Source organism: Pituophis catenifer, unplaced genomic scaffold (genome assembly GCF_029215685.1).
Source record: "Pituophis catenifer annectens isolate HBS135680 unplaced genomic scaffold, rPitCat1.0.hap2 SCAF_9, whole genome shotgun sequence".
NCBI lineage: Eukaryota > Metazoa > Chordata > Lepidosauria > Squamata > Colubridae > Pituophis > Pituophis catenifer.
Genome location: NW_027256889.1, coordinates 9,075,809 through 9,098,364, shown reverse-complemented (window position 1 = coordinate 9,098,364; position 22,556 = coordinate 9,075,809). Strand labels below are relative to the sequence as shown.

Here is a 22,556-nt window from a genome sequence, read left to right as displayed (position 1 = left end):
TCCCCATGGTCACGTGACCAAAATTCAGAGGCTTGGCAACTGATTCATATTTGTGATGGTTGAGGTCATGTGGTCCATGTGACCGTTAGAACAATTAATCAGTGGAACAGCTTGCCTCCGGAAGTTGTGAATGTGAATTTAAAACACTGCGGGGTTTAAAAAAGATATCGGACAGCCATTTGTCTGAAAAGGTATAAGGGTTTCCTGCCTGAGCAGGGGATTGGACTAGAACACCTCCAAGTTTTAGTTCTATTGAGCCTTGGTAGTACAGTGGTCTAAAGCACCCTGTTATTAAGACCAGCTGCCTGCAATTACTGCAGGTTCGAATCTCACCAGGCTCAAGGTTGACTCAACCTTCCATCCTTTCTAAGGTGGGTAAATTGAGGACCCAGTTTGTGGGGGCAATAAGCTGACTTTGTATAAATATACAAAAGTATGAAGGCTATTGCTTAACGCATTGTAAGCCGCCCTGAGTCTCCGGAGAAGGGCGGCATATAAATCAAATTTAAAAAAAAAAAAGTTCCCTTCCAACTCTCTTATTCTGTTCTATTCTATCCCCTTTTGTGACCTTCTGACAAGCAAAGTCAGTGGAGAAACCAGATTCACTTAACAACCGTGCTACTAACTCAACAACTGAAGTGATTTACTTTAACAAATGCGGCAAGAATAAAATGGGGCAAAAGTCACTTAACAAATTTCTCAACCAATTGTGGTTGTTAAGTCAAGGACTCCCTGTACTGCATGCTCCAATCAGCTCCTCTATAGGACCAATAGGACAGATAGACATAAATGCATTTGATTTTCTTGCTGCCTTCATCAAGATAAAAGCCATATCATCAAGTAACCAGCCTTTTAAGGAAGTGCAGACAGGGAACATAAACCATGAATACCAGGAGTGAAATGCTCCCGGTTCGGACCGGATCACACGATCCGGTAGCGATGGAGGCAGGTGGTTCAGAGAACCGGTAGCAAAAATCCCTGCTCCCCCCCCCCCCCATGCCCAGCTGAGCCGCACAATCATCAGAGGCTTTTTTTTTTTACTTTTAAAAGCATTTTTCTACAACCTCTTTGGCCAAAAAAATGCTTTTAAAAGTAAAAAAAAAAAAAGCCTCTGATGATTGCGTGGCTCAGCTGGGATCATCAAAGGCTTTTAAAAGGAAAAAAAAACCCTTTTTTTCTTTTAAATGCCTCTGATGATCCAAGCTGAGTTGCCTGATCATCAGAGGCATTTAAAAGAAAAAAAAAGTCTCTGCCGATCAGGCAACTCACCTGGGATCGTCAGAGCCTTTTGAAAGCATTTCTTCACCCAAGAGGTTGTAGAAAAAATGGTTTTAAAAGTAAAAAAAAAAAAAAATTGGCCACGCCCACCCAGTCACATTAAACCCCCCCCCGCCCCCATCAAGCTATGCCCACAGAACTGGTAGTAACAAATTTTAGATTTCACCACTGATGAATACTAACACTATGAACGAAGGCAAATGTACATGTCCCCGGGTAATGTTTTCCAATCTGAGTCGGTCACCGGGACCAGAGGTTTAATCTTATGAGCTTTCTGACTTGTGCTGGAGCTCATTTTCTGGGAACTTCTAACAGATCCTGGATCTAGTTGGATCCTGCAACCAACACTACCTTTATTGTTAAGTTTTGTAGGAAGTTAGCACCCACCCACCCCTCCTAGAAGAATGAAATATTCTAGGAAATATTAAAGAGGCAGAATATTATATTTCCCTGGATGAGAGAAGGAGAAACATGTTTTCAAAGACAAAGCAGCTTCTTGCAGCTCCCTGCCCCCACCCCCTTCAGCTCCGGGGTGATGGGATTAAGACATGGCCCTCAGGACATGATAGGATTAGCTCTCTACCCATCTCACCACATGGCACCTGGGATGATTACATCACCCAGCAAGGCTCAACCAAGCCTGGGACACAGATAGTCTACAAAGTTAGCTAAGACCCCAGCCCCTTGGAAGTCTGACAGCCAATGGGATACACTTCTTGTACAGGAACAGGAAACACTAAGGCAGGGCCCAAGAGAGTGTATAAATATATCCCTCTCTCCACTCCATGTGCCTTTTTGTTGAGGACCTCAAACCATGTCCATTAAAAACCATCTTTCCAAACAGCCACCATGTTTCCAGTGTCTTTCTCCCCACTTGGAACTGAACCCAGATGGACATTTCTTCCAACAGTTTCTAATAACAGAATCTTTGCAAGTCTGAAAGCACTTTTCCCCTCCCTTGTTTTTTACTTTCCAGAGAATTGAGGACAGTCCCCTTTTGAGATGCTTTCTTCACTCCCATCCCTTCTGTGAGCAGACATCCCTTATCTAACCAGTATCTGGACTACCTGTCTTCCAAGATTATTTTTACTCCCCTTGTGAGCTCCACCCCTTTTTTATGTCCTTGTGGCATCAGGGCACACGTGCAAAAGGGGTGGGGCATGCATTTCAATCCTGCTTTTGTCCATCTCGCGGACAAAATGGAATGCAAAAACAGTTTAAAAAAGCATCTGCTGAGTTTTGGGAAAGAAGAGGGGATGAGAAAGAAACTCAAGATAAACCCAGCTTGACTTTCTTCGGTATAAGAAGGTAGATGAGTTTTCAAGATTCTGTTACAACACACACTGCAACAATAAAGTGAAATTCCAGTAATGCTAGATGTGTCTGATTCCCAAACTGGCCCCCTCGCATCCTGGACATAAACTGTTTCAACTCCTACCCTCAAAACGATGCTATAGAGCACTGCACACCAGAACAACTAGACACAAGAACAGTTTTTTCCCGAATGCCATCATTCTGCTAAACAAATAATTCCCTCAACAGTCAAACTATTCACTAAGTCTGCATTACTATTACTATTAATCTTCTCATCGTTCCTATCACCCATCTCCTCCCACTTATGACTGTAACTTTGTTGCTTGTATCCTTATTTATTTATTTTATTTATTTGTTTGTTTTAATTTGTATACCGCCCTTCTCCAGCAGGACTCAGGGCGGTGAACAGCCAGAATAAAACAGAACATACAAAATTTAAAAACAGTTTAAAAATAATTAAATATTTTTGGCCGCAATTTAAAACAGCCCAATTAAAATCAATTAAATTTAACCAAAAACTGTGGGATCAAGCCAGCCCACATAAATATTATGATTTATATTGTTTCCTAGTATGATTTGATTGCTTATTTGTACCTTATGACTATCATTAAGTGTTGTACCTTATGATTCTTCACGAATGTATCTTGTCTTTTTATGTACACTGAGAGCATATGCACCAAAGACAAATTCCTTGTGTGTCCAATCACACTTGGCCAATAAAGAATTCTATTCTGTTCTGTTCTGTTCTGTTCTGTTCTATTCTATTCTATAAAAGGTTGACATTGGTCTTGCAAGCCATAGAGAGAGAAATGTACGCACAGTGGGAGGGAAAAGCAAGGCAGACATATTTTGACAAAACATTTTTTAAAAACACATCCCACCCCAAAAGGACATACACGAGGACATGGCAAACTCCGATCCACGGTCTTTATTTCACTCCCTAATAAATAAGCCCTGGCATTTTTTCTGGAACTGCAAACACACTGGATTATTAATACTGAACAGACCTACAAAACTGAAGGAAAGAGACCGCCCCTCCCTCCCCCAACCCGTTTTAATGGGGGAAGGGTAAAAAAAAGGGAGAGGGCCTGAATACCTGGGCCTCCCAGGTTTTTTGGGGGGAAAGGGAACACAGAGTTGACAGACACACAACCCCCTCTCCAGGAGGAGGCAGATTTAATGCCCCCTCCCTGCTGGCGGCAGTATATTTGAAGGGCTTAGAGGCCGAGATTGGCAGTGAAACTCTACTTTATAGTGACAATACAGCTTCTTGGTGGGAAGGCAAAGGCCCAACTGTTGTCCAGGCTCCCGTGGGGCACATGTGGCATGCTGCACAGGGTTTAAAAAAAATAAAACCCCAGATGGAACCACCATTCTTGACTGCACCCAGATACGACGTTCCCTAAAAAGCACCATTTGGAAAATAATGTACTAAATTGTCTTGGTTTGCATGGCACACCAAAACAAACGCCTAGTGAATGAGAACAAAACGTTCGCGCTTTGCCAAGTCCTCTCAATAACGATATATTTGTTTGCTAACCCCATTTTTCCAAATTCAAAAAAAGGTGTGCCATTTGAGGTTTTGGAATACTTTATACCTCTAATACTTTATCCCTTGGCTGCAAAGTCCATTTTCAATCAATCTCAAATGGTGAGATTTACCTGGCTATTAGGTGTTTCTGGTTCAGATTTTACACACAGTGAAGTCATGGTTTTTCAATCTTTAGCAATATTAAGATGTCTGGACTTCAGCTCCCAGAATTTCCCCATGCTGGCTGGGGAATTGTGCGAGTTGGAAGTCCAGATATCTTAAAAAGTTGTCAAGGTTAGAAACCTTGCATTGAGTTCATGACTGGCTATGCACAGGGGGAAAAACAGGTGTGCTCTTTAAACAGGCATCTGGCTTTAGTGTTGCGTAAATACAGTCCCAAGAGGAGCAGATGTCAGCTGATAACTTTCGGAAGTCCAAATACTACTTTGAAAAAAAAGGGTTGGACTGGACTCCAGCAAAATAGGTATCTATAGAGAACTGCTGGTGTATGTTATCTTTCAAAGTTCCAAGGATACTTCACAGGTGACCCCCTTGTTCAGAAAGTTTTGTGTGTTAATAGATGCCATCAGCAAGAAGATGCTGTAATCCAGTCCCCCTTGCTTTTTCTGTGTGTGTGAAAACTTGGGGGCTGAAGACCCTTTACCCTACGGCAGAGGTAATTGGTTGGGAAAATCCCTTTTAACCACGTGGACAATCGACCCACTGAACGGGAGGAAAGACAGGGCAGGGAAGCAGCAGGGAAGAGAGCTGGAGAAGGAATGAACCCCCTTGGAGCCTCTGAATTGCTTTCGCCCCACCATCAGTTCATGATCGCTTGTGCGTTAAGAGAGAGAGAGAGACAGAGACACAGAAAGAGAGAATGGCAGAAGTTGGTTCTTTGCTGTCCTCCATTAGGGTATCTTAGCTGCTGAGTGAAGTTTCAGGGTAAAAAGAGAGATCCCGGCTCCAGAGGCCATCCCCCTCCCCAAAACTGATCCCACCCTCCTTCCTCCCCAAACAATAGCTGGTTAAAAAAAAAAAAAGAACCGGTGCCAGGATACAGGAAAATCAAGGATTCTCGGGGGACGGGGACCTGGGTACAATATAAATAGCACTGAAGTGGGGGAAAGGGATAAAGAGGAGTCCCTACAGGAACGATCCCAGGGAGAATGATCCAAGAGAGATGTTCCCGGCAAAAACCAAGTGATCCATCGCTACTAGTGTCTCGCTCTCTCGAGGATAATGTCCAAGGTGATGGATCTGGCGAGGAGTACACAATGCTGTCTCCTCCCACAGGAGGCCCACGCCAACGGTTCAACAAGTTTCTGAGATGGATCTCAGGAGTCTTCTTTCTGGTAACTCGGCAACCTCTTCAAAAGAGAGAGAGGGAGGAAGATCTTGCGGCTTCACTCTGGTTCCAACGGGGGCTCTGCCACCAGGATGCCTTGCTGCAGCTTCTCAAGGGAGAGCTTCATCTGGTGGAAAAGAGAAGAATCGGTTATTTCCCAAAGAGGAAAGCCTTGCCCCAACCAACAAGAAGGATGCTGGGGTTGAGTTCACGTTATGGGAAACAAGAGCTTATTGTTTGTACAGAACTGTTGAGAAGACATGTAAGCCCGTGAAGAAAATGCAGCGTATATGTTTCTAATCTCATGAGCTAGGCTGAAACTTGAGAATTGTATGTAGGAAGGTCTCCCCTAATGCTAAAAACCGGCCTTAACCCAGAATTTCCTGATATGATAGTTACTCTAGAGTTGGGCTGTCAAACTCGATTTCATTTATTTTTTTTCCTACCGGTTCTGTGGGTGTGGCTTGGTGGGCGTGGCTTGGTGGGGGTCATGTGACTGGGTGGGCGTGGCTATGTAGTCATGTGACTGGGGGGGTCAAAAGACAGAAACTCATTTTAACAATGTCCTGCTGGAGCAGGGGGTTGGACTAGATGACCTCCAGGTCCCTTCCAGCCCTGGATTGCTGGGCTCTTTCAAGGTATCCACTGAAGCTGCGTCTAGTGCCAGGTTTGTGGTCCTTCCTTCCTCTCCTTTTTCCCTCCCTCCCTCTTTCTTTTTCTTTCTTTCTCTTTCTTTCTCTCCTCCCTCCCTTTTTTCTTTCTTTCTACCTTCCCTCCTTTTCTTTCTCCCCCCCCTCTCTTTCTTTCTTTCCTTCCTTCTTTCTTTCCACCCCCCCCCACTCCCCGGTTTTGGCCAAGCAGTCCTTAAGGAAGCCTCCTGGGAGCCAAAACGGACCCTCCCCACTTCCCCAAAAAAGTTCCAAGGATCCTCCGGCACAGCTGATTGTCACAGCTGATTGTCGGAACCTTTCCCCCTCCCCTTTTTTTTAAACATTTTTTTACTACCTATTGCCCGAATGGGTAGTAAAAAAATGCTTTAAAAAAAAGTTTAAAAAAAAGTTCAGATGATCAGCTGTGCCATTTTTTTACTACCGGTTCGGGCGAACCGGTAGCATTTTCACTACCAATTCATGAGAATTTCATCCCTGCTTTAAACCCATTGGATAGGGTGTGACGGCATGAATGAGCAGCCAAGGGGAAAAAGGTGGGTGTAAATTTGTAATGGCAATAGGGAATATAAGGCAAACATATTGATGATTTAGGGTGTGTCCACTATACCTGCGTGTGCAGGGGGGGGCACCCTCTTTGCAAAGCAGTTAATAAAATTACCATTGTTTTCTCTTGGAAGTTTTGGCTGGTGATCGTTTATGTCAAAACTAGACAACGAATCCCACAACGTAACACGGTAATCTGCACATTTCATTGGGCAAGGCGGTTGCTTTCACAAAACGTTGCCAAATCATCAGCCAAAGATATTAAGGTAGTGGTTGAGCCCAACCTCTGGGTAAAGATCCCATCAGTATTTCAGTTTTACATGTTTGTGCACCACAGGTAAATGAGTCTTAAGCCAGGCTTCTGCAATCTTGTGATGTGGTGATGACTATCGTGTCCATACAATTGTTTCAACACATCGTGAGACAATTGGGATATCAAAGACTTGCTTAAATGGTCACCGTAGCAGTTCATAGACACATGTGAGTGTTGGGTACCCAATTCCATATCCTAAGATTTTGGAGTTTCTGTCTTTTTGTTAAAGGATGGGGAATCTGCGCTTCTCCCATCACTGGATCTGGGGCAGAGGTGGGATTCACTTACCTGCCCTACCGGTTTGCAAATGTGAGCGTGCACCTTCCGTGCATGCTCTTTGCTCATGCGTGTGCCATATATGCACGCATACGGCCTCCAAAATGTTGCAATATAGGACGGGATTACGTCCAGGCAGGTGGGCGGGACCTACCGCAGTCACTGCTACCGGTTTGCTCGAACCGGACAGAACCGGCTGAATCCCACCACTGATCTGGTGCCTCCAAAGATCCCTCAGAAAGAGAATCACAGATTCCCCATCCTCGCTTTGAAGCTGCTTTCAAAACTTTCGATACAGAGGTAGACAATCTGGTGCCTTCCTGCCCATTTGAACTTCAATATCCATCAGGTCGAACCTGCCTAACGATGAAGGAATGAAGTTGATATATCTCAATCTCTGTATGGTCAACATCTGATGGAAATCTCTGACTCTTAAAAAGGGATTCTGGAAACCAAGGATTGGAGCATCGTTTCTCACGTTTTTCTATGAACTTAGGTGGACTGGAGGAACATTCAAACTGGAAAACAAACCTCATCCAAAAGTTCCACGGATGCCTTCAGGATCTGTTTCCACTTTTGCACCTCCACACTATGGAACTGTTTCTGCAGTTCCAAAATCTCTGCCCATTCCGAGGCCGTCTGTGGAAGCTTCCTGCCAGGCAAGAAGGAGACAGAATTCTCTTAACGGCAATGGTTCAGCAGTGTGTCCACTCTCTGAATTTACTTCCTGTGAATTATCATACCCATCACTACTGTTTAACGCAGAATCCAGTTGGCCTTCCAGAACCTAACTCCCCTGATTCTAAGGTTGGGGGAGCAACCTTTTGCCATTCGCTATATTCTCTTCTCAGTAACCTTTTTTATAGCAATTTAGAGCTATATGTTGTTGTGGCCCGCCAGCGGAGCTGGTGGCAGACTCAGACAGTGAGGAGATTGGGGAAGAACATGGGCCAGTCCTGGAGTCTGGGGAAGGCTCTGATGAGGGCTCTGCATTGGAGGCAGAGATGGGGCCAGGGCCATCCAACAGTTATCAGCTGCTGTGACCCCGACTTCCGAGCCTGTCCTGACAGAGGAAGAGGATTCAGAAGGTGATGGGGAGGAACTGACAAGGCCTCCCTCTCCAGGACCCTCCTTTCTGGCAATGCCTCAGGTTCCATCTGAAGGCCAGGAGGAACAGCCTGGGATGTGTCGGGAGGAAGGCATATCAGAGCCACCAATTGATAGGGAGCGAGGATGATGAATCCTGGCTTGATCCCAGGCAGCGTCAGAGGGAGAAGCGTGCACAGCAACGGAAGAGGCATAGGAGGGCCAGAGATTGAGCTGAGTCAGGGAGCCACGCCCCACCAGGAATAAAAGTGGGTGGGATTACTCTTCAGGCTTTGTGACGGACAAAGTTAAACCTTGAAAGTCACATCGTGATCTCTGAAATTCGGCTTGGATATATTTTGGACTGATCATTGACTAAACTCTTGTCTCATGGATAATTTGTTGCTCCTGGAACGGACTGAAGATAAGTCCCCTTCTGCTTTATGGGAGTGAAAACGGTCTTGGCAGCCATTCAGCAGTTTGCTGCCAAAACCTTGGTCTGCCTAGAATTCTAATCTGTTTACCTAATAAAATATTGGCAGGCGTGCTTGGTATTAGGTTTGCCTGTGTGAGGAAGGGGGACAGAACAGCTATCTTCGGAGTCGGACATCAGTGGGGCAGAAGAACAGCTGGAGCCTGTTCCTGATATGCGCATGTGCAGAGCTACCAGGAGAAGAGAACAGCTAAAGAACAAGGGCCGACTCGGGAGTAAAGGCACAGGTGGATGGTGAATGGCTCATCCCAAAGGGAACAAAGAGGAACAAAGGGTGGGGGGAAGAGTTTGCAGGAGACAATTAGTTCAATTCATTAGGGTAAAGATCTGTTCCTGACTTCTTGCCAAGTAATTGCTGTTCCAGCATGGCGTTTGGAAGATATCGGCCTGGCAACTCTCCAAGCCTGATAAAAGTCTGTAGGTGTGAAATCTCATGAAAGACTGTTTGCCGGGACTTTGCTGGAGAGGAATTCTCTTTAACCTAAACAAAAGAGGTTTTATTGGGACAAGGAGTCTGCTTAGGGGAAGCCTAGGTCAGAACATACGTTTTAGGGCTAAAACATACTGGAGGAGGTGAGATTTTATAGGAATAGCACTTAGAGTTATATACTACTTCAGTTCTTTACAGCCTTCTCTAAGTGGTTTATAGCGTCAGCATATCCGCTCCCAACAACCCGGGTCCTCATTTTACCAATCTCGGAAGGATGGAAGGCTGAGTCAACCTTGGACTGGTGAGAATCGAACTGCTGCCAGTTGGCAGAAATTAGCCTGCAATACTGCATTCTAACCACTGCGCCACCACTGTTCTTGGGCTTTAGAGGTATGAAGAGAAGGTTATAATTCTATTTTAGAAGCAAGTTTGGCCTATCGGAAAATCAGCTTGCATCTACCTGGGGTTTCTGGAGCTTGCAAGACACATCCAACGCTTGGTTGATTTATCATGATGGATGGATTTCATCTGAAAACTTTTCCCAAACAAGGCAGAATCCAAGTTTTAGGGATGCTTCCTCAAAAGACTCTGGTACAGCTATCTTACAACTTCACTATGTCAAACAAAAAAACATTTCATTGGCTCAAACATTTTAAAAACTGTGGAAAGTTCACAGCACTTTATTGCCAACGATTTTCTCTCTGTTATTGTACTGCGGGATTTTTTTAAAATTGGGTTTTATATTATTTTATTGTATTCTATTTTATTCCACTCAGAGGACTGCATTTATTAGAGAGCAATTAATTCTATTGGCTATAGAAAGGCAAGGATATCAGCTTCCTAAATCCTGTTGCACAGTATTTCAAATAATTTACTGACCCTCAGTAATTATCCACCTGTTTAATATACTTAATAATATATTTTCCCCCAGAAAAGTGGTATCCTTTCTTTGTTTTATCCTAGCTATTCTATAAGGTAAATTCATTTAAAAGAATTGATTCTCTGCCCTCCTTAGGGATAAACTAAAAGCCTGACATGTTTATTTGAATTATGATATGCTTTTCCAGGCAATAACCCCGAACATTTCAACTTTAGAAAGTGTGTTTTCCAAAGTTGTGCTCAAAACAAATTTCAACAAACTCCCAGAATTCTGGGAGTTGAAGTCCACAAGTCTTAAAGCTGCCAAGTTTGAAGATCTCTGTCTTAAGTTAATCACTGTTTAGCACGAGAAAAAAACTTTACAGATACAATAAAGATAAAAGATAATTCTTTTAAAATAGCGCTGCATAATTCATCATCTTTGTTTCACATAGTGTCAAATCTTGGTTTACCACTGAAGATATAACTCCGCGAGGAATGTCAATAACATTGGTTTCCTTTTGAGAGTTCCTGATCTGCTTTAAAATGTTTTGATAATAAATATGTTTCTCATTCCACTTGTATCTGTTTTGGTTTCTGCTGTCTCTTTATTGATTTATACCCAGCTTTTCAACCATAAGATACAATTTTGTTATGACTACATTTTTTTTTTTACATTTTAAGCATCAAGGTCTTTTTGCAAAGCAAAAATGGTCAAAATGATTAGTGGCTTTGATTTAAAAAGCATCCGATGTATAAACATGCCTAATTTAATTTTGTCTCTTTTAAAAACATTTTCATAGCAGAACAGTATTTCTCAACCTCTGCAACTTTAAGACATGTGGACTTCAACTCCTAGAATTCCCCAGCCAGCATAAATGCTATTGATGGACTTGGTGGATTACGTACCATCAAGCCAGCATCTACTCTAAGCAGTCACATAGATGGACCTTCTCTGGAATGATCTGTCCCAACCTTCTCCTTCAGTTCTTCTAGAAGTGTAGCCATTGCCATTATAATTGAGTCCATCTATCTTCTACCAACTACCTTGAGTCATCCTCTTCTCTCTCTCCTGCCATCTTTCCTAGCATTATGAACTTCTTAACAGAGTTACGTCTTTACATAAGGTGTCCAAAATATGAAAATTTGAATCTGGTTATTTGTATTTTGAGTGAGAAGTCTTGAAACAGATTTGTTCTGTGATCTATCTGTTGTTGACTTTCTTGGCTCTCCATGATATTCTCAAGGAGTGTTGTCCAACATCAAAGATCCAAAGCTGCTTCTTCGAAGTCCAACTTTCACTTCTATAAGGTGTCACAAGGAAACCCACTGCTTGCATAGTCTGATATTTGTAAATATTGGCCCATCAAGACATTAGAGTATATTTTTCAATTGCCTTCATTGCTATTCTTCGAGAGGCTAATTTGCAACATATTATTTCTTGACATAAACACTAAATTATATTAAACAGCAATAAGCTATCTTGAGAAGATTGTTCTGCCTTTCCCTCAATTCAAACGGCATTTTGCCAAGATTTCTGAGAGAATTCAAGACCCCTAGTCCATGAGCTGTGATGGTGCAGTGCTTCGAATGCAGTATCGCAGGCTGACTCTGCATTCCACTGTCAGGAGTTCGATTCTCACTGGCTCAAGATTGACTCAGCCTTCTATCCTCCCGAGGTCGATAAGAGGAGGACCCAGATTGTTGGGGACAACACATTGACTCTGTAAACTGCTTAGAGCCGTGATGGCGAACCTGTGGCATGCGGAGCCATATCTGTGGGCACGCGAGCGTTGCCCTAGCTCAGTTCCAGTGCACACGCGTGTGCCAGCCAGCTGATTTTCGGGCCTTTCGGGCCGACTGGAAGTCGGGAAACGAGCTGCTTCCAGCCTCCGGAGGGCCTCTAAGGGTGTGGGGAAGGCCGTTTTCGACCTCCCCAGGGTCCAAAAAAGCCTCTGGAGCCTGGGGAGGGCAAAAAATAGGCCCAACAGTAACCTTTTTGCCATCGTGTGCCAAAAGCGAAGGGAGCTTTTTTGTTGAATTATGGGTGTGGACACACATGCATGCGACCACCACCACCCCACTCCCCCTGCTTTTGGCATGAGACGGCAAAAAGGTTACCCATGACTGAGTTAGACGAAGTGGTATCTAAGTAAGTGCTCTTGCTACATTAGCTTGCATTAAATTCTCAGAATCTCTAAAGAAAGTCAGTCTCCCGTTTTCTCTTTTCCAGAGAGCCTTTCTCACCCATTGGAGAGCGCATACGTCTGCCATGACTCCACGGTCCGGGCTGTGTGCTCCAGAGACCATAGTCGGTAGAACAGCATCATGTTGAGGATGACCAGAACTAAAAGACTACAGAGAAACACAAACATGTTGGTAACGTAAAGGACCCATTCAGACCAAGGTGACACTCAATTCCAGCTAGAATGTGGTAGGATTTAAATGACCAAAAATTCCTCCATATGTCACAGGAAGCACATCATACACACACACACACACACACACACACACACACACACACACACACACACTCACACATACAGACAGGGGATGTGCTTGTGAAATATGGAGGAATTGTTAGTCATTTAAATTCTACCACATACATACATACACACCAGAGGTGGGTTTCAGCAGGTTCTGACCAGTTCTGGAGAACCGGTAGCAGAAATTTGGTGTAGTCCGAACAACCAGTAAATACCACCTCTGACTGGCCCCACCCCCATCTATTCTCTGCCTCCTGAGTCCCAGTTGATTGGGAGGAAATGGGGATTTTGCAGTAACCTTCCCCTGGATAGGGGAGGGAATGGAGATTGTACAGTATCCTTCCCCTGGAGTGGGGTGGGAATGGAGATATTACAGTATCCTCCCCCTGCCATGCCCACCAAGCCACGCCCACTGAACCGGTAGTAAAAAAAAATTTGAAACCCACCACTGATACACACACACATCATACATACATACAAATAAAGCATTCCCACTATGGGGGATTTGGTAAAGAGTCACAATCAAAATGGATACTCACTGGGAATAATCCCTTCAAGATCATGATTAAAATGATGCCACAAAAACACCCAGGGGTTAAAATATCCTGATATTCTTATTTATAGCTTCCTAAGAATAACGACATAGTAAAATAGCATCCCTAAAGACTGCCTTCACGGTTTGCCTTAATCCTGCAGCGATCTATTCGGTTTGGTTCAAATGTGGTTATACGAGTCTTTATACCACTGAATAACCGCCTGGTTTAAGGCACTGTGTGACCTGAGTCTTTTAATCACCGAGCTAGTCACCGTAGTGGGCACAGAGGAAACACATCAATGCATCTGGATCGACAGAGGAGGGAGAGAAAAGCAATATCATGCACGCCATGCTGTCATTGTGCAGAGGATATGAATTTCATAATGTGCACAACATCACAGGGGCCAATATCAGACACCTATGCATTGATAGCGCTGTCGGTGCAGAAGATAATCTCAGCCTGAGCTAAGGAAGGGGTCTCCAGCAGGCAGAGTACCGTAACTCCCTGAGATAGTCTTACTATTTTTGCATAGGCAATCACATTAACCTTGGACACAAAATCCATCTTCCTTTCAGTGGCTGGCTCTCTGAGCTTTAAAAATGTATAGGCTGAAATTATCAGAAGCCCTAAGAATGAAGATGGGACAGGGAGAAAGTTAGCTCCCCCTGCCCCCCCAACTCCCACCACCACCATTTGCAGGACAGAATAGGGATGCTACAGAAAAGCAACTGGTAAGTTGAATGAGGCAAACAAGAAGGAAACTGTAGGTGGAATCGTGTGTAAGGCAGATTCTGGCTAAGGATTAGGCCCACCTGCTTTCCGCATCCCCCCCCCGTTTCCTGTTTAATCTGGGTGGGGATCACAGTTTAGAATTGGGACGAGGGATAAGAGATGGTAAGCGGAGTGCAGTGGGGGTGAAGGGTAAGCAACAGTGGAAGACATCATGGAAGTGACTGCCAGACGGCTCAGGCAGAGATTGAAATGGCAGGACTCATGAAGGCCAATCAAGAAACCAGAACCAAGCCAGGGGCTTCTGGGATCATCAGAAAGAAAGAAGGAAGGCGGGGTGGAAGCTGCAGGTTTTCAAAGCAGGAAGGCATGGCAGGATGGGGGGGGAGGGGGTTTCAAGGGAGTGGGCAGGGATGTCCAAGGCAGTAGCAACACGGCCAGCGCTGCGGGGCTGTTGGCATACAATACCTCACACAGATCCTGTGCAGAGGCAAGAATGAAAGAAAAAGAGAAAGAAAGAAAGAAAGAAAGAAAGAAAGAAAGAAAGAAAGAAAGGAAGGAAGGAAGGAAGGAAGGAAGGAAGGAAGGAAGGAAGGAAGGAAGGAAGGAAGGAAGGAAGAGGAAGGAAAGGAAGGAAGGAAGGAAGGAAGGAAGGAAAGAAAGAAAGAAAGGGAGGAAGGAAGGAAGGAAGGAAGGAAGGAAGGAAGAGGAAGGAATGAAAGGAAGGAAGGAAGGAAGGAAGGAAGGAAGGAAAGGAAGGAAGGAAGGAAAAAAGAAAGAAAGAAAGAAAGAAAGAAAGAAAGAAAGAAAGAAAGAAAGAAAGAAAGAAAGAAAGAAAGAAAGAGGAAGGAATGGAAGAAAGAAAGAAAGAAAGAAATGAAGCTTTGTTCCTGCATTCTCTCATCAATAAAAGAAAGACAAGGAAAAAAATTACCCACCACAGATGCTGCCACACCAGACTTTCCCCAAACTCGATTGTACTTTTCAAACAAACAAGGTTGCTAATTTAGCAGGAAATTAAGTTAGTTAACTTAGAAACCGTTCATTCAATTACGTTTTATGGCATTTTAACTGTTGGGAACGGCCCAGAGTCGTGAATTTGTATTATTATTATTATTATTTTGAGGGGGGGTGGGGGGGGAAGGCAGATAAATCGAAATAATAAACCAACCAACCCACCTAGAGAAAAGAAGGAGGGTGAGGGATCTTAGGAAGATAGTGGTACACCTTAAACCACAAGCCAGCATCCCTTTTTAGGTATTAGTAACTAAGGAAAGCAAACATGGGATTGCAAAGTGAAAGCACTCAAGGTTTTCCAACCAGCCTTGACATTTTTTTTTTTTTAATTTGATTTATATGCCGCCCTTCTCCGGAGACTCAGGGCGGCTTACAATGCGTTAAGCAATAGCCTTCATCCTTTTGTATATTTTATACAAAGTCAGCTTATTGCCCCCACAAACTGGGTCCTCAATTTACCTACCTTAGAAAGGGTGGAAGGCTGAGTCAACCTTGAGCCTTGGAGAGATTCGAACTTACAGTAATTGCAGACAGCTGGTGTTAATCACAATGCTATCAGTCTGCTGAGCCACCAGGGCCATGGCTGGGGACTTTTGCACGCCCCCAGAGAGATTATTGTGGTGGTTCAGGAGGCTGGAATGAATTCCGGTAACTTCACGTTGCATTCCTTGATCTCTTCCTTGTTTATACCATCTCCAGCCCAATATTGTCCTTTTGGGGTTGGTTGGTTGGTTGGTTTGCTACCTTTTCTTTGCTGAACTGCAAAGTTTTTTAAAAAAAATTTTTTTGTTTTTTAAATTTGATTTATATGCCGCCCTTCTCCGGAGACTCAGGGCGGCTTACAATGCGTTAAGCAATAGCCTTCATTCTTTTGTATATTTTATACAAAGTCAGCTTATTGCCCCCACAAACTGGGTCCTCAATTTACCCACCTTAGAAAGGATGGGAGGCTGAGTCAACCTTGAGCCTTGGAGAGATTCGAACCAGCAGTAATTGCAGGCAGCTGTGTTAATAACAGGGTGCTTAGAACACTGTACTATCAAGGCTCCTTTTACTGCATCCCACCAAGCGATGGGACAACAAGGTCGTTTCAGTTTGGGGAACCGAAAGAAGAGCTTCGTTTTGATGGTCATGCATCTGACTTTATTTTCTTTCAAGCAGCCTTGCTAACTTCGAAGCCACCCTACCCATTAAGGGGAATTCCAGGCTCTACTAAAATCCCATTTGGGAACTGAAGTCAAAATCAGAATGGGGGACAATCTCCAAATACAGCCCAACCTATATCCCCCCAAAAAGCAGCTTCCTTACACCAGACTGATGACGAGGATGACGGTAGAGACGGTTTGTCCCTGTCCTGGCTCCAACAGTTGTTCCGAAAGACGAGAGGTCAGGCTGCCTAAAGGACAGAAAACCAACAGATCAAAGGACAGAGAACAAAAAGGAACTTGAGGTGCTCCAGGCATTATTGAACTACGCAAGGAGTAGTTCAGTAAAGTGTGGAGAATCATAGATTAGCAATAGCAATAGAACTTAAACTTACATGCCGCTTTACGGTGCTTTTACAGCCCTCTCTAAGCCAGGGGTCTCCAACCTTGGCAACTTTAAGCCTGGCGGACTTCAACTCCCAGAATTCCCCAGCCAGCTGCGGACTTCAACTCCCAGAATTCCCCAGCCAGCTTTGCTGGCGGGGGAATTCTGGGAGTTGAAGTCCGCCAGGCTTAAAGTTGTCAAGGTTGGAGACCCCTGCTCTAAGCGGTTTACAGAGTCAGCATATTGCCCCCCAACAATCTGGGTCCTCATTTTACCCACCTCGGAAGGATGGAAGGCTGAGTCAACCTTGAGCCTGGTGAGACTCGAACTGCCAAATTGCAGGCAGCCGGCAGGCAGCAGAATTAGCCCGCAGTATTGCACTCCAACCACTGCGCCACCACATCCGGGAAGGGGAAGGAAGTAGACCATTCCCAGCAAGGAGGCATACCTGAAGGGCGAACAGTACGCGATGCCCCTTCGCTATCGGGTAGCGTGGGCATTGGGGCTTCGACGTGAGGAGCTCTCCAGCTCAAGGTCCGTTTCCTGCGACGCAATCCGGACAAGAGACCCCGGGGTTCTTTGCCATGGCAGCTTTCCTCTAACAGAGCCTTTTCTGCTTGCACCAGCGCCAGTTCTGAAACAGCGTTTAAGACCACAGAGATGAAGGAGTTGCAGGGCTGAATTTGTACCTAAAATGATGATCTCGATACATCAGCCTCTCTCCCTTTCCAAAACATCTACACCAGGTGTGTCAAACTCAAGGCCCGGCGCCATATCCGGCCCGCGGGATGCTTAGATCTGGCCCACAGGGCTACCCTGGAAACAACAAAGGACCAGCCTGCGGTGCCTCTGCCAGTGTAAACGGAGCTCAGAAGGGCCAATGGCAGCCCTCCCCAGCTCTGTTTTCTCTAGGAGAGGGTTGCAGGAAGCTGTCACAGCCGAAAGCGGAGCTCAGGAGCCCATTTTCACTGGCAGAGCATTTGAGCCACCACAGGTGCCCCCAACACGAGTGACGTTGAGCTGGCCACGCCCACCTCAGCCCCCCCTCCAAGGTCAAACATAACCCTGATGCGGCCCTCAATGAAATTGAGTTTGACACCCCTGATCTACACTTTTGTCTCATTCTGCACATGGCTACTACAGGTGGATATCTCAGACCACTACAGAACTAGTAAAGTCATTCCCAACTCTAGGGAGTGATGCTCATCTCCGTTTCAAAGCCAAAGAGCCAGACGTCTCCGTGGTCATGTGGCCAGCATGGCTAAATGCCAAAGGCGCACAGAACACTGTACCCTTCCCACTATAGGCGGTCCCTATTTTTCTATTTGCATTTTTTACGTGCTTTCGAACTGCTAGGTTGGCAGAAGCTGAGACAAGTAACGGGAGCTCACCCCGTTACGCGGCACTAGGGATTCGAACCGCTGAACTGCCGACCTTTTGATCGACAAGCTCAGCGTCTTAGCCACTGAGCCACCGCGTCCCTTACTTCAGAACTACCTATTCTCTAATAAACTCTCCTGGGAGAAGTCGATGAACTTTATGAATGGGAAGATAGGAGGGAACCCAACCCAGACTGTGTTGTAGTTATTCCAAAGCACAGGTTCTGCAGTCTAGCTTGTCCCCTTGATTCACTCACCCAAGTGCTGGAAGTATTCTTCAACACCACTCCAGGCGTTTTTTTCAATAAAAGTCTTCACAAGGGACCATGGCTGCTTCCGATATCGGATTTCAGAAGAGACTCTGTAATGGAGAACGACCAGAGGTGGGTTTCACATCATTTTACCACCGGTTCACTGCACACCGAAAATGTGAGCGTGCTTGCGGCTTCCGTGCATGCGCTTTGCTCACAGCCCGCACGCATGCACACAGTTTAGAAAATGTGGCTAAATAGGACGGCATAGCGCCAGGGCAGGTGGGCGGACGCACTCTCAGGTTGTCACTATTGGTTCGCCCGAACTGGTCCAAACCGGCTGAATACACTACTGAGAACGACTGTTACAGGTCGGCCAAACTGGCTGAATCCACCACTGAGAACGACTGTTACAGGTGGGCCAAACCGGCTGAATCCACCACTGAGAACGACTGTTACAGGTCGGCCAAACCGGCTAAATCCACCACTGAGAACGACTGTTACAGGTCGGCCAAACCGGCTGAATCCACCACTGAGAACGACTGTTACAGGTGGGCCAAAGAACCTTTCTGTTTCCCTCGTGGAATGCTGGGAAATCTGAAGAGGAACCCATTTGGGCAAAGAATGGGCAACTTCGTTCGGCTTGCAACCCAAAGGATCTCTGGCGTTATTTAATCTTTCCTATCTCTCTCTCATCTTCTTCCATTTCCTCTGCAGTTACAAGATCAAGTGTTCTCCAAGGAGATCAGAGGCTCAGTAACCTGTGTGTTTTCAGAACCGGGAAGGTGGGGATATCAGTCATCCTTTGTTGCTGAATGCTAACATGTAAGATGACCCGAAGATGCCTACAGTCGTGCATTTAGAACACCGTCTCTATCTCAAGATGAACTCTGAGCTGCAAACTGTGAACTGGCTGGCTTAATATGTTTTGTGTTGCTTCTTCCCCATTCTGATTGAATAACAGAGTTGGAAGGGACCTTGAAGGTCTTCTAGTCCAATGCCCTGATCAAATAGGAAACCTTACACCATATCAGATAAATGGTTGCCCAATCTCTTCTTAAAATCCTCTACTGTTGGAGTACCCGCAACTTCTGGAGGCAAGTCGCTCCATTAGTTTATCGTTCTCACTGTCAGGAAATTTCTCCTTAGTTCTAGGCTGTTTCTCTCTTTGATTAGTTTCCATCCATTGCTTCTTGTCCTGCCTTCAGGTGCTTTGGAGAATAGCAATAGGAGTAGCATTTAGACGTCTCCATGGTCATGTGGCCGGCATGACTAAATGCCAAAGGTGCACGGAACGCTGTCACCTTCCCACCAAAGGTGGTCCCTATTTTTCTACATGCATTTTTGACGTGCTTTCGAACTGCTAGGTTGGCAGAAGCTGGGACAAGGAACGGGAGCTCACCCCGTTACATGGCACTAGGGATTCGAACCGCTGAACTGCCGACCTTTCAATCGACAAGCTCAGCGTCTTAGCCACTGAACCACCCTTTTTTTCACTCTATAACATGATCCATGTCAACATTTTGATGAACTTGAAGCTTATTATGGCTGCCACTGGCAACCACCTCCCACTCCCACCCCCGTTTCTTCCCCAGCAATTTCCACAATGTTTTCGACTCTCCTAACCGAATTCCTTGAAAAATAGGGGGAAAATAACCCTGTTTGCCAACCGTACAGGTGCAGCCGAGAAGGGAGTGATCCAAGAATGAATACCTGAGCCTGGCTTTGCTTTTGGCTACGTTGGTGATGCAGTACCGATGCACAGTGTAGAAGTAATCCTGGTAAGGGATGCCCTGAGTGACCACTTCTGAGTCCACCACACAGCCTCCATTCTTGGAACTGGCACGGAAAAGAGTCTAGCATCCAGCAGTCAAAGAGGAAGAGAAAGGTATGATAAGCAGACATTCAGTTTTTGGCACCCATTCTTGGAAAATGCTATGCTTTACACATGCCCATCCGTTTCAAGGAAACACTGGCTTAAAAGTTAAGTTAAAGGTAAGTCCTCGATTTAAGACCACAATCGCCATCCTCTTTTAACGACCCCATAATCCGTTTCGGGGTGGAGTCTGGGCAACTGAATGGAGCTGAGTGTTTTAATGGCCGGATGCCCTTCCTGTTGCCAATGCGGAGTTTTGTTTCAGCAGATATATTCTCACTGTGCCCAGAGAGAGAAATATCTACCTCTACCTAGGATCGAACGCACAGCCTCCTGATTGTGAGGCGAGAGCATCACCTCCAGGCCACCGCACCACTCGACTTGCGACCACAATGGAGCCCCACAATTCTGTTGTCAAGTGAAACATTTGTTGAGTTTTGGCCCAGTTGTTAAGTGAATCGCCAGTTAGTAACCTGCTTGTCAAGTGAATCTGGTTTCCCCATTGACTTTGCTTGTCAGGAGGTCGCAAAAGGGGATCACGTGACCCCGGGACACTGCAACCCGTGATAAATGTGAGTCAGTTGCCAACTGTCTGAATTCTGATCATGTGACCACGGGGATGCTGCAAAGGTCGTAATTGTGAAAAAAGGTCCCAAGTCACATTTTTCAGTGCCGTTGTAACTTCAAACGGTCATTAAACAAACTGTTGGAAGGTGAGGGCTATCTGTACTGGGACAGCCAGCAGATCAAAACACCATGACCTTGCTTTGTCCACCCGTCTTAATACAGGTAGTCCTCCAGTTACAACAGTTTGTTTAGTGACCGTTCAAAGTTATGACGACACTGAAAAATGTGATTCAGGACCGTTTTTCACAATTACCGACCTCTGCAGCATCCCCACGGTCATGTGATCAACATTCAGCCGCTTGGCAACGGGTTCATATCAGGGGTGAAATGCTCCCGGTTCAGACCGGATCGTCCGATCCGGTAGCGATGGCGGCAAGTGGTTCGGAGAACCAGTAGCAAAAATCCCTGCGCCCCACCCCCACATGCCCAGCTGAGCCGCACGATCATCAGAGGCTTTTTTTTTTTTTACTTTTAAAAGCATTTTTTCTACAACCTCTTCCGACGAAAAAATGCTTTTAAAAGTAAAAAAAAAAAGCCTCTGATGATCGCGCGTCTCAGCTGGGATCGTCAGAGGCTTTTCAAAGCATTTTTTTCTGCAACCTCTTGGCCAAAGAGGTGGTAAAAAAAATGCTTTGAAAAGTCTCTGACGATCCCAGCTGAGTTGCCTGATCATCAGAGGCTTTTCAAAGCATTAGAAAAAATGCTTTGAAAAGTAAAAAAAAAAAAAAGTTGGCCACGCCCACCCAGTCACATTACCCCCCACCACCAAGCCACACCCATAGAACCGGTAGTAACAAATTTTACATTTCACCCCTGGTTCATATTTATGACCGTGGCTGCGTCACAAGGTCACATGATCCCCCTTTGGCGAGAAGCAAAGTCAATGGGGAAGCCAGATCCACTTAACAACCGGGTTATTAACTTATCCCCTGCAGTGACTCACTTAACGACGGCAGCAAGAAAGGTCGTAAAATGGGGGCAAAGCTCGCTTAACAAACGTCTCACTTAACAACAGAAATTTTAGGCTCCGTTGTAGTCGTGACTTGAGGACTACCTGTATTTTTAGGAACCCAATGCCCCTACCTGTGTCTCCACCACAGGTGCAGCTTTGGGGCCCAAAGGGTTACTGATGGGAATGGTGTAGGTGATGACTCGGCTTTGATGACACTTGCTGTCTCCGCTCCATGAACTCAGTGCAACATCTAGGAAGCGGGAGAAAGAAAAGTTGGGGGCAAGATAGGAAAACCAAGGGATAATTAAAATATTTTTTTTATTTTAAATAATAATTTATTTTTAAATTTAAATTCAAAACATTTATTTTAAAAAATGACAACAGTAAAGCCTTAGTTGATGAAACACAGATTATCGTTTAGTGAACTCTGGATTCAGCAAACACATGTTCCGTTCAGAGACCACACTCTCTTTAAGGGACGTTAGTTCGTTGAGTCAAGGTTTTATTGCAACCCACACAATTTACACCAAGCGTGTAATTATGCAAATGACAAAAGCAGGCACAGATTTGGATTTAATGGGACACCCATTATCTCTGAAGGTCACAAGGCTTCCGGCACCAAAAAAAACAATAAAAGGCACATTTAAAAAACAGGCAGGACTCAAGGTTTCAAAGGGTTGCTACCTGCATGCCTAGGATACAGCCAGTTTAACTCAACCTGAGATCTTTGGCTCTGCCAGGGAACTACGATCCATTCTCACAACCATTAACTTTGGACTGAAAAGGAAAAGGATCATAGGACTGAATGGATGAATTCAACCGTGGGCGATCTATGGCTCGTGAGGGATTCCCCAGCACCCCTTTTGTACAGTTGTTGGAGCCCTCTAGGATTGGGGGTGGGTGGGATTTAGGCAGGGGTGAAATCCAGCAGGTTCTGACAGGTTCTGGAGAACCGGTAGCAGAAATTTTGAGTAGTTCAGAGAACCGGCAAATATCACCTCTGGCTGGCCCCAGAGTGGGGTGGGAATGGAG

At 45.2% G+C, this 22,556-nt stretch overlaps 1 protein-coding gene across 2 annotated transcripts in view; it reads right to left on the bottom strand.

Annotated features, from left to right (window-relative positions):
- Window positions 1-3,511: 3,511 nt before the first annotated feature.
- Window positions 3,512-22,556, bottom strand: part of GRAMD1A (GRAM domain containing 1A) — a 63,209-nt gene continuing 44,164 nt past the window's right edge. For both annotated transcript variants that reach the window (XM_070950164.1, XM_070950163.1), the window contains exons 12-19: window positions 21,656-21,774; window positions 19,783-19,925; window positions 18,076-18,179; window positions 16,888-17,073; window positions 16,218-16,305; window positions 12,389-12,496; window positions 7,806-7,926; window positions 3,512-5,598 (exon numbers count right to left, since the gene is read on the bottom strand). In XM_070950164.1, the coding sequence (XP_070806265.1) occupies window positions 5,530-5,598; window positions 7,806-7,926; window positions 12,389-12,496; window positions 16,218-16,305; window positions 16,888-17,073; window positions 18,076-18,179; window positions 19,783-19,925; window positions 21,656-21,774 (938 nt within the window). In that variant the 3' untranslated portion in view covers window positions 3,512-5,529. The remainder of the gene's footprint in view (window positions 5,599-7,805; window positions 7,927-12,388; window positions 12,497-16,217; window positions 16,306-16,887; window positions 17,074-18,075; window positions 18,180-19,782; window positions 19,926-21,655; window positions 21,775-22,556) is intronic.